Here is a 12,032-nt window from a genome sequence, read left to right on the forward strand (position 1 = left end):
TGAATGATTAATTCAGAATAGGAGTGCACAAATCACATTTCCATATCTTCTGCCTTTGCAGGTTTGGCTGTGGACTTCTTCAATGAGCGTCTTTACTGGGCTGATGCCAAACTCTCGGTCATTGGCAGTGTTCGCCTGGATGGCTCTGATCCTGTCATTGCAGTCTCTGGCATTAAAAACAGTTGAGACCTTGCTGCACCCTAAATATCTGAATGACACGAGAAATTTAAAAATCGTGACAGTAACTCATTGTCTGCATATTTTTCTTGTTTGTGTCCTTTCTAGACCTGCTCCATCCCTTCAGCATAGATATCTTTGAAGACTATATATATGGGGTCACGTATATGAACAACTTTGTCTTCCGGGTCAACAAGTTTGGCAAAGGCCCCATGGAGAATCTCACAACAGGCATCAATCATGCCACTGACATAGTTCTGTATCACCGCTACAAGCAGCCGGAGGGTAAGTGTCAGTGGTACTATTTCACTTACACTATTCACTCTTTCCACACAATCTGCATGACTTTTTAAGCATTATTATTATTATGTAAAATACACACATAATTTTTTTTTATAGACCATGTGCAGATTTTCTCACTTTTCTTTCCATATCAGTGACTAACCCATGCGACAAGAAAAAGTGCGAGTGGCTGTGTCTTCTCAGCCCAAGTGGACCAGTTTGCACCTGTCCAAACAACTACGTCGCAGACAACGGGACTTGTGTGGAGAGAACGAGCCCCACCCAGTCACCATTCTGTAAGTCATGTGTATAATACACATTAATGTGTATTATACACACTTGCATAAATGTATCTTCATGCCAGAAACCTTAGCTTTAGATGCAGTGTTGAAAACAACATTCCTGCTCTGCAGCTCCCCCCTCAGGGCCGTGCAACATTCAGTGTCAGAACGGCGGGAGCTGCTTCCTCAATGCCCGTCAGGTGGCCAAATGTCGCTGTCAGCCCAGCTACACTGGGGAGCGATGTGAGATCAACCAGTGCAGGGACTACTGCATGAATGGAGGCACATGCACTGCTTCTCATACAGGTACTTTAAAATTATTTTCAGCCAAGTTGAACGACTGTCTGTTAGTTTCCTTTGTATTTTCTACTTCAGTCCAGGCTGAAGTACCTTAACAACCTTTGAATGCAATTACACAAACATTTAGATTTCTACACTCCAGTGGAAGAATTCTTTTTTGGTGAACATTTGGCTTCTATTGTCTCGCCACCATAACCTTGATTAGCTGTATGTGAAATCACTTTTGGTTGGACTGCCATTAACTTTGGCAGAGATTGTGATGATTTGAGCCTTTAACCTGAACTATTGAGGCGTGATATTGTGTGATATTTCAGTCCGTCTAAAGTAAACAATTGCAATGGTTCTGTTTTTTTGTTTCTTTGCCTGTGATTTCTTTTACCTCTTATTTAATATTTTATCTGTGTCATAGGCGCACCGACTTGCAGGTGCCCTAAAGGCTTTACAGGGCCCAACTGCAACCTGCATACATGTCAGGACTATTGCCAAAATGGAGGCAACTGTTCAGTCAACATGGGCAACCAACCAACCTGCAGCTGCCCATCACCATACCGTGGAGACCAGTGCCAGTTCAGTAAGTGACAGAACTTTCAGGTGTTTCTGCTTTATCCTTAAGGAGTTGAGATTTTAATGGATTGCAAAACAGTCTGTCTACATTGTAAGCCTCTTTATTATGTAGGTATGTTGGATTAAAAAAATCCTTAACCCTTGATGAGTGCTGATCTAAGACTCCAAACATAATTGTTGAAACTGCCAGTTTAAAGACAACTTGTTTCTGAGCCATTCATGGGTGTAACCCTTTTCTAAAACCCTGGAGATGATTAGCAAACATCTTATCCTTATCATGTAATCAATAAAACAGATACTAGAGAGGCAAAGACAGAAACTAAAGTCATGGACAGGCATTTCAACAGACAGAACATCAGATAATGTGATCAAACACATATTGAGTGAAATCACATTTAAAAGCATAGATAAAAAAGACTTTAACAGAATAAAGATTATCATAGCCAACCAATTACAAATCACTTAGCGAAAATCCTTACCATGAAAAAATTCAGGTCCGTATTGGCGCACCACCAAGGCTAAATCTGTGGGGAAAAAATGTGAAAAAAACCCCACTGTGGGCAAAATTCACAAAGCTTTTGAATGGCAGGATTTAATGTCACAAAATATTGTCACATTTTATGAACATTGTATGACTCAGTTCTTCACACTCTTCCTTCCTGTCCTCAGGTAAATGTGATGATTTCTGCCTCAATGGTGGAACCTGCTTACAAACCTCGAACGGCACCAAACTCTGTCTGTGCCCCTCTCACTTCATCGGACACCAGTGTGATCTGGACAAGTGTCAGTTCTGTGGAGCAGGCGAGTGCTTGACATTCTCAGGGAAAATCTCCTGCAGGTAAGCTCACCGTGAAACAAGGGCTCGGAACAAAATAAATTCAACTTGGGTTTTGAAATATTGGTCAACTTTTGATTTTTGAAATTAGCATACTAACTCATTTGATTTTTCTCAGTTTTTATTCTAAAACCACTGACTATATGATACGCTTCTGTAGTGGGACTATCAGAGCACTGATATATTCTTTCTCCATGTATTTATCTGTATATGTATCTGTAGCTGTCCCAATGGTCAGACCCAGCCCAGCTGCTACACCTGTTCAGACTACTGCTTGCATGGGCAATGTTCAGTTGACACTCGCACCCTGCTGCCTAAGTGCAAGTAAGATATATTGCCCCTCACAGCCCCAGCCAATCGTACAATCCTTCTTTCTTTCAAACTCTCACACTTTGTACCCCTCTTAATGTGTCTAGGTGTCCTGTGGAATGGAAGGGATACAGATGTGAAGTTGCAACTGCTTTAGTGGATCCTACTGCTGCTCGTGGTAGTAAGTCACGCAAGTCCTGAAAAAGAATATTGTTAATAAAACATGCACTTTAGTCCGGTTTGCTCACTTTATCTCCTCACTCACAGGTACAGCCTCCATCACCATCCCAGTCCTTCTGCTGCTGCTGCTGGCACTGCTGGTGGTCGGTGCCATCTTGTGGTACAAGCAGAGAATGCGCGGGTGAGTATTGTTTTTCAGAAACTTTTTTTCTCCAATTCAAACTTCCATTTTTCATCTGGTCCTTACTCCTTTTCTCTCCAGCTTCTCTGTTTCTCTTACATTTTGATAACCATCTATTTCCTGTCTCTCAGGTCTCTATGCCCGGGCAAATCTCGTTCTCAGTGTTCGCGGTAACTTGATAGGGTTAAATAATTCACCTGCTGACCCACAAATCCTCTCCCCTCCTTTTCCTAATATACAATCAGATTGGCTATGCATTTTGTTTGTCCATTCATCCGTTCTGTTGGTCAGTTTGCCGTTGCCTGCCATATCCTGTTGACCTCCCGTGTAAATGTTAGACTCACACTGTGCACTTGCAGAATAAAATGTACAATTGTGCATTTATGAAACTGTGCTTGCAAAGAGCCATGTATTTTCAGTGTGAAATTCAGCATTCTCCATGATAGACATGCTGCTGCATTTACAATGGGTTTGATCAAATGGCCTTTTGACAAAAAGACTCATTTGACAACTTTTGAGATGTTGTCTCAGTTGTGTGGAGTGTGTGTAGATGGGGCTACGTCAGTACCAGGATTCACTTGTAATAATTTTTTGCCCCTGACTTGTTTGATTTATGGTTTCTCCCAAAAGTAGTGGATTATATTTTTGAATCTGTTGCATCGGTGATTTATCACTGTATATTCTTTCTGCAGTGCAAAGGGCTTCCAGCACCACCGGATGACGAATGGAGCCATGAATGTTGAGATTGGAAACCCCGCATATAAGATCTATGAAGGAGACCCTGATGATGATGCTGGGGAGCTTCTAGATTCAGACTTTGCTTTGGACCCAGATAAGGTAACATTAAAAAAAAAAAAAAGATACGTTCTCACATATGTTTTTATTTTTCTTTTTTTTCTTCACTAGTCATAAAGATGTTTTCAGTTGAGGCAGCAATATCAGTTTCTTCGGCAGGAACTGGCTTTGGTAAAAAACTCTTTCAATCATCCAGAGAAAAGGCTACAATGTTCTTGCAAAAAGATATTCAATGTTTTGAGCAAAATTAACCTAATTAAATAACTTAAGAGTCTGCAGCCTGAAGGAGAAGAAGTAAGGTGCTTTGGAAGCATACCCCTCCACTTAGTTTTGTGGTTGTACATCCTCTATTTGTCTCCTTGCCTCCTGCAGAGCATGCACCTGTGCATCTTTGGTCCATTTCCCCCCAGAGACATTAGAAATTGAGACATCTTTCAGGATGTTTTGCTGAGATGGATTTTCAGGTCACAGACAGAAAGATGGAAGAAAGAGGAAATGGAGCAGTTTTTCAGTGCCACAAGCCAAGTTCTCATTCAAATACAAAGTTTAAACAATTTTGTTTTTAAAAATAGCTGGCATTAGGTGAATTTCTTCAGCCTGTGGCATTACTTCCCAGATGAATGCAATCAAACCATTTCTGTTTTTTAGTGGTAAGAAGGACCTCTTTTTTTGTCACTATTCAGAAATAGGGACCTTTTTCGAGGTACAAAATGTAGTACATGCTTAATTTACTGAATGTGTGTTGTTTCTAATGCCGAGTAACCTTGTGATCTTCTTCGCCATGCAGCCCACCAACTTTACCAACCCAGTATACGCTACCCTGTACATGGGTGCCCACAACAGCCGCAACTCTCTTGCCAGCACTGATGAAAAGAAGGAGCTTCTCTCCCAGGTCGACGACGACATGAGTGACCCGCTGGCATAGAGCTCGGCTTGGATTGAACTCTGCCGTCATTGCCCTGCCTTTCCCAACCTAGTGCTGAGCCAATAAGCTCTCTCATCTTATGCCTTTACCAACTGAAAAGAAAAGCAACAAAAGGAAAAAAAAAAGCAAGAACACTGTATAAAATGTATAAAATGAAGGACTACTTTTTTAAGTGATTGCAGTATTATATTTTGTTCTTTGACAAAAAAAAAATCTCTGGTGATGGAAAAGGAACCATTTTATAGACATTTATTCAGTTCTTTTTAATTTCGCTCACCTCACAACTCTCCCTCCTCTGTCACGCATATAGCCACTACCTCTGTGCAAATATAAAAGATAGAGCAACAAATGGCTGTGGAACAATTTTGATTTTTTATTTTTGTATGAATTGTATAGGGAAAAAAAAAGAGTATTGTTCCATCCTCGAGAAAGTTGCCAAGGCTTTTGTTGTTCATAAAAGAGAGAAGGGTCAGTGCTCACTATGAATGCTTCCTGGATGCTGGCTCTGTTCAGTCTTTCCACTTTATGCGCATATGTATGTTTGCTGCTGGAGGTCTAATGGGACACGAGACTGACAGAGTAATGCGATAATGTTTAACTGCACATCTACACATTGAGGACTCAGCAACTACATTCACGAGATTGTCTCTTACCTCCTTGCACAGACTAAAGTTATACAAGTATATATATATTTCCATATATGAACCTATTAACAAAGTGTCTTGAAAATGTACCCAGGAATACAAACATCAGTAACAAATAGCAGTCTGTACTTTTTAACCCTTTTTTTAAAGTCATTGTGTAACTGAAATACTTTGTTAGCAATGAATGAGTAAATGGCAGTGTGTGAGTGAATGAAGATGATTGTAATAAAGTCCACATTCCAGGATAAAAAGTCTGGGATGGATATCCGTGGCCTTGCTTTAGCTTACTGCAGGGCACTCTGGACAGGAGCTGTGAAACTGCTTCAGCACATTCTTTTTGGGAGTGAAGGTGAGCTTCTGTGAATTCAATGAAAACCAGTTAATGACCAATAATTAGCAGAGAATAATTGCGTTCAGCTTTTGTTCCTTGTCTTTTGATTGTAAACATACTTTCAGGAAAGGGCAGGGAGACTGATGGTACGAACGTCTGTGGGAGATTGAACTCTTTTTCTTTCTTTGTTTTGTTTTAACTGTGTACCTACATGCCATTTAGGATAATGCTCAGTGTCAAGTGCATTCCAACCTTCCTGATGAGAATAATTATTTTAAATTCTTTTCTTTGTTGCTAACTATCCGTCTGTCAGACAGATCTTTAGTCATGACATTATTGCTTCCTGTCAGTCACTGCTCAACACGCTGCTTTTAACTGAGCTCATCAGCCATACCTGCCACATCACACTGCATGGTGCTCTCACACACCCCCAACCAAGAGGATACTCTGGCTTTGCCCCTCACTTGTTAACAGTATTCATCGCGTTCTTTTTTTTTTCTTTTAAAACATCCTGCTCTGTTAAATTTTCAAGTGACCATGTAAATTAGAACAATCATGTTTCAGTAGGAGGATTTCATTCGGTGACAAAAATCCACATATTTGTGGTTCTGATTGTTTTGTTATGATTCCATTTCTTTTTGATATACGAAATTAAATGGATTTTTATAGTAGAAATGTACAATGGCCCCGTCTGTCATTTGGAGAGATGGAGAGGAAACACAGTTCCCCGTCATTTCTTGCTGGAGTACATCAGAGATCAGCATCCGTTATCCTTAAAGAATGAAGAAATAAAACACCCAACATGTAGACATTGCTTGTTTGAATGTTGCTTAATGAAAGAAGGACCACCATCCTTTGCTTTCATAACCCTGAACTGTAATAACAATTTAATTAATCATGTTTATTAAACAGGAAGTGTCATCTTTCAGTCAATAGACAGTGCCAAAGAAAGCTTCTTCTACAGAGCAAATTTCTTGATTCAAATGTACATTAATAAATGTCCATTTAAAGAATAGTGTCTCATACAATCTTGAGCCAAATTAAGTAGTGTAAGGATACATCTCTCACTTTGTGCCAATGTAGGTCAACAGCTGTTAGGAGGAAACATTTGTATTGGTTAAAAAAAAAAAAAAGCTTGAAATACCCTTCATCTATTATAGCATATTTATAGCAGGTAAGTCCAACATTACGTGCCCCTCAACAGCAGCCCTTATGGAGTCTTCTTCATATACATGTCACTTCCAAAATGTCACTTAAGGTAAGACAGGAAGTGTTGTCAAGGCGCGTACTGTAACGTTACGTTTTGAATCGCTCATTGTACACGGCCTGGTGATGAGCTGACATCTTATGTCAGCTGCTTTGATCTGAAACACGCTGAGAAGTAAACTGATTACCTTCGGGGTGGTGCGCCTTCAAAACCTGAAGTTTAACTTGCATATGGTCGGTATTATAAGACTTCTGTTATAGCACAAGGCAGTACAAAGTACAATCTCTAACAAAATGAAAGATGTAAAATTTAACAAATTATGGCTGAATCAATAGAAATAACACTGTTTACTCAAAAGGCACTTCTTAAACTGAACACATTTGAAAGCAGTTTGGTTTGGCTAGTTTGTCCAAAAGAAGCACTGACAAGTGTTTCCTCCAGGATACAATCAAAATAAGAATTGTCAAAGTTAAGTCTTGATTGAATGTGCTGTGAAGACTTGGTGCAACACTTTTTAGTCCACAAGTGTCTGATTATAATATCAAAAGCTTCCCCTGTTGAAGGTTCTGCGAGTGTCTTCGAGGCAGATGTGCCAGCAGCAGCAGAGTCGGCAACTTTTCTTGGCTGCCTCCCAGTCTGAGTCCTGCCACGACTGCATCATCTTAGGAAATTAACAGGCTCTGGGAATGTCCATGAGAAGATCCACACACTTGCAGGCTCTTTTTAGTGAAAATGCACTCCTTCCACAGCCAGGCCTTGATTGGCCTCACCAGTACTACAGATGTCTTCTAATTGGTCTGGCTCTCAGTGTCAGCAGAGCAGGGAAAGTCAAAGGAGTGGCCCCACCTGTGCTTCGATAATGATGCCTGCTCGCTTAAAAGTGGCTGTAAAGGGCCTCCATAAATAAATAAATTACCCAGCCAAGACAAGAGCTCTGTCCTGTTCTCCCTTTGGAGTCTTTTGTGTGTGTGATCTGCAGCCTCAGAGGTTGAGATGAACCACTGGGACACAGGAGGAAGTGTTATAAGGAAGAGGGGAGTATAAGTGATGGATAAGTGGTTTAAGGTCTCTTCCAACCACTCCGGATCAAGGCGTCAGCTCGCAGGAAGGGCTGGTTTCGCAGATCTGTGAGTAGGCAAGGAAAGAGGGGTAAGAGACAGGAGGGGACACGCACGTTAGAGGACCAAGAGGTCAATCTGCAAACTTGCTTCTGCTGTCTTTAACTTGTCTTTTGCAGAGCTGAGTATTTTCAAGCAAGAAATGCAAAGACGTAAACTCAGTTCCCATTTTATTGGGAACACCTAACGAACAAGTGTGTTCCACTTATTTGGCCCACCTCATTTTTATCAATGAGGACAAACTCCATAACAGAAACACAGCTCTGTGCAATCCAGCACTACAGAACCACGCACTCCAAACCTGTTACAAAGATGATAACAATTTACTGTAATTTTTCCGAATGGGAGAAGTAAGTTCTGCTGCATTTGTATTGCACTGGATTTAGTTAGATGTTCCTAATGAAACAGAAACTGAGTGTCTATTTCAGTGTATTTAAGTAAAAAAATAAATAAAAGAGCAAATATAGAGATAAATAATCCAGAGTTAACACACAATGCAGCATTCCCATAACCTTGTATTTCATCTTGTGGTGTTTTCACAAAATAGACTAATTCAAGGCTTTGGGGATGCAGCTATAGCAACTCTGCAACACTCAAAATGGAGCACTAAAAAAAAAAGTTACAATACAATGGTCAACAAGCTCAAGATGCTGGTGAAAGTAGGAGACAGGCTAATAAGCTGCGTAAAAACAGACTGGAATCTTGTAAATTTAACTGTGTTTCTTTTATTTGCTTGAGCCTGTTGACCAACTACTGTTGAGCACACCGCGGATGACAGTTAGCAAAGACAAACATGGCAGACACTGTTGACAGGTGAGAAGTAAATGAACACTGGACAACATGCAACACATAATAGAAAAAGGAATGAGGATGGTCTTTAAGGGCACAGTTATGCGCCTAAACTGCATAATGCAGGAGCTTCTTCTGTGATGGAAAGACTTCAACTGAAGAAGTCATGTTCTAATAGACCTTTGGGCAAGTTGTGTCTCTTCGACATGTTACCTGGCTTCTGCAAGTGTCAGGAAACTTGCATATCTATGATTCTGTTGTGTGGTAAAGCTAAGCTCATTGCTGTAAAGCTTATTTTTGTTTACTGGAAGCACTAGCTGAAGCAGCTGACATCACTGTAGCAGCACACAGGAGCTGGAGGGCCAAGCGGTCCACGTTTCAGCCAGGCCACCTTCCTTACCCTCTCTTAGGAGTGGGAAATACTGTCATTAATCTTCTTTTCAGCTGGAGGGGGGTAGAATAAACAGTGGTGGTTGAGGAAAGAAGAGTCACATGTTAGCCGGAAAACCAACACCAAACAAGTTAGTCTTATGGAAAAAAAAAGCACTGTTGATAATAACCAGTTTATTAGCCAAACCTCTTCTGTTCCATTCAGAATAACTTGAGAGAAATAGCCACAGCTGCTTGTGACATGCATTATATTATTTAAAAGTTTCATCACAGTCATGACTGCACTGTGAGTGTGTCAACATATTTTTTCACATACTCAAAAAAAAATATGTTGGCACTCTGTGCAACTGCTTTTCCATGAGGCCAGGCAAAGAGGTTTGGCTGTCTCCTATCACCAGATGCCTGACAAGAGTCATCTCAAGTAAAAAGAAAAACACAAACAACCAATGACGGCCCAGATTAGTTGACACAGTTGTAGTTGGGGTGGGTGACAGGGATCATGCTGCATGCACAGTGGGGTCAAGAGGCGTACGAGAGACACCTGGACAACCTTGGCATTAGAGAGGGGGAGGGCTAGCAGTTGGCGTCGTCGCAGAGGTTGGCTTCACAGAAGAACCGTGAGCCGCGTTTAGCAGTGCGGGCTGTGAAGGGCACGCTCTTCAGTACTGGGGGAGGAGGGGGAGGAAGAGAAAACATGTCACACCTGAGAAACTGCCTTTGTGGGGAGTGCAGTGGGGAGTACAGGAGACTGTAACCTGAAAAACCTGCAAAAAACTGGAGCTGTGCTGTTTGTAGCACAGATTTACGGAGGCAAACTCTGTTTTTAGTCGGGATTAGGACACTCTGAGCATGTCCTGGTGCACAGCGTATAAGCTGTTACAGTGCTCTGATAGGGCTGGCACAGAGGCATTATTAACATCTTTTAATGTCATGTTGATGCCACATTTATATTATTTGCATGTTAGACAATGATTAGTGATCATTAAAAAACACCAGTTAGTGTATGGGCTGTACTGAGACTGGAGATAGTTACTTTCATCTCATTAAAGCTTCCAAATAAGAGATTTTAAAATGTCCTTTTAGACAACTTGTAAAATAGCTAAGCAGGACAGCTGCAGAATCTCAAATTATTTTTTTTTAGAGATCTTTGAAAAATCCTGCATAACGTTAAAGTTGTTCCAAATTTAAAGTTCTTGTACACTTGGGTTTAAACTTTCTTTATAACAATCTACATATTGAGGCTCAGAAGCCTTAAAGCTGTAAATTTCAGAGCTGACTAGACAGCACGTCATGGAGAAACCAGCAGCTGTTGTGCTGCTATGTGCCGTGCTCCAGATGTGCAGGTCCCTGGACTACATAGCACAAGGTGCATTTCAAAGGAGCTGAGCAGTTAATGACCACAGTCATCCTCAGCCTGGGGACACTGGAGCTGCTGGTACCCACATGGGGTCCTTTAACAGTTCTCTCTGGCCCACCTGTGATGATGTCCTCAATAGTGCCATCTTTGCCCTCGTACACGGGCCGGTGGTCTTTGGCTTGCCGCTTGCGCAACTCTGCGATCAGCTCCTGCTGCTGATGCCTCTTCTTTTGGGCCTGGACCTACACCAGAACAGAGGATATGTACACTGTTCACTTTGCTTTTTGGCACGCAACAAGGCTTTATTTAGCACAGAGTAAACATCTTCATCTTCATTCTGCTTGGCTACATGCACTTGGGGTGTACCTTGGGGTCATGCTGCTTAGCCTCCTGAGCCAATAACTTTTCTCTCATTGCTTCCTCTTGCTTTTTCCTCAGTTGGTTTTCTTCCACTGCATCCTGTTGAGAGGAGAGGTAAGCAGTCTGTGAGAAGAAGCTGGAGCTCAAATAAATCCAAGTCAACACACTTGTATAGCCAATTTCAACATAAAGAAAACAGCTCAAAAGTTCAACATAAACAGGAAACACATAGTTTGATAAACATAACCACCCATTCCAAATGTATTCTTTCTCTCTAATTTTGTCAAGAAATAGATCAATATTTGGAAAAGTTGTAACCAGAGGTGTAGGTGGGGAAACGGGACATTTTGATGATGTGTTTTGCATTTCCAATCATATTTGCAATCATACTGAAAAGAAACCTGGTGAAAATCTGCGTTTGAGGAGCACATGGACAGAACAACAAGTATTCACTTAATAGACTTAATAGGATACAAATTCAACATCTGGTCATCATACATCACCCAAAACTCATCCCAGCTCCAGAAACAGCTGGAAGCAAGTAAATGTCAACCAAGTGATAGAAAAGTGTGTGGCATTGTCCAAAATCAACTGCCCAGATGGTAAACCATCAGGCCCGTCAGGTTAAGACTGTTACCCTATTGAACTCAAACTCCCCTTCGTTTTAGCAGAGGTGAATGTCAAACTACAGTCAGAATGACTTTAGCTCAGCTTATAGACAGGAAACAGCTAATCGGCCACTGAAGACTTCCAAGATTGTCTTTTAATCTTAGAGTCTGAGTCTCAGTTCTATGGCGGTCACAAAGGAAGGGATTTCACAGGAATTACTCAGTTCAACATATTGTTGCTTCAGTGTCTTGCAGTAATGACTACTTTTAACTCATTGCCAGGACGTTCTAGAGTCACATTTACAACTGCAACCATCTTTTTGTGGGGACTTTTTGGTACTGTGGTTTCATTTCTCGTCATGGCTGGTCTGTTTGAAACTCTGGGCTGGGCTCTTACTG

The 12,032-nt window shown here is 41.2% G+C and overlaps 2 protein-coding genes across 8 annotated transcripts in view; one reads left to right on the top strand and one right to left on the bottom strand.

The window, feature by feature from the left end:
• Positions 1-6,611, top strand: part of LOC140272432 (low-density lipoprotein receptor-related protein 1-like) — an 81,296-nt gene extending 74,685 nt beyond the window's left edge. For 2 of the 3 annotated variants that reach the window (XM_072367880.1, XM_072367881.1), the window contains 11 exons: positions 62-181; positions 286-462; positions 615-755; positions 873-1,046; positions 1,450-1,611; positions 2,274-2,442; positions 2,662-2,763; positions 2,856-2,929; positions 3,016-3,109; positions 3,802-3,946; positions 4,692-6,611. In XM_072367880.1, coding sequence (XP_072223981.1) covers positions 62-181; positions 286-462; positions 615-755; positions 873-1,046; positions 1,450-1,611; positions 2,274-2,442; positions 2,662-2,763; positions 2,856-2,929; positions 3,016-3,109; positions 3,802-3,946; positions 4,692-4,829 — 1,496 coding nt within the window. In that variant the 3' untranslated portion in view covers positions 4,830-6,611. The remainder of the gene's footprint in view (positions 1-61; positions 182-285; positions 463-614; positions 756-872; positions 1,047-1,449; positions 1,612-2,273; positions 2,443-2,661; positions 2,764-2,855; positions 2,930-3,015; positions 3,110-3,801; positions 3,947-4,691) is intronic. The other variant, XM_072367882.1, reaches the window with a different exon arrangement.
• The window catches only part of fmnl3 (formin-like 3), a 30,241-nt gene continuing 24,498 nt past the window's right edge, over positions 6,290-12,032 (bottom strand). For 2 of the 5 annotated variants that reach the window (XM_072367886.1, XM_072367883.1), the window contains 4 exons: positions 11,032-11,124; positions 10,784-10,907; positions 9,859-9,973; positions 6,290-8,136 (listed from right to left, as the gene is read on the bottom strand). In XM_072367886.1, coding sequence (XP_072223987.1) covers positions 9,882-9,973; positions 10,784-10,907; positions 11,032-11,124 — 309 coding nt within the window. In that variant the 3' untranslated portion in view covers positions 6,290-8,136; positions 9,859-9,881. Of the gene's footprint in view, positions 8,862-9,318; positions 9,363-9,858; positions 9,974-10,783; positions 10,908-11,031; positions 11,125-12,032 lie in introns of all 5 variants that reach the window. The other 3 variants (XM_072367885.1, XM_072367884.1, XM_072367887.1) reach the window with 3 other exon arrangements.

This window comes from Leuresthes tenuis, unplaced genomic scaffold, assembly GCF_036924035.1.
Source record: "Leuresthes tenuis unplaced genomic scaffold, fLeuTen1.0.hap1 SCAF_16, whole genome shotgun sequence".
Taxonomy (NCBI): domain Eukaryota; kingdom Metazoa; phylum Chordata; class Actinopteri; order Atheriniformes; family Atherinopsidae; genus Leuresthes; species Leuresthes tenuis.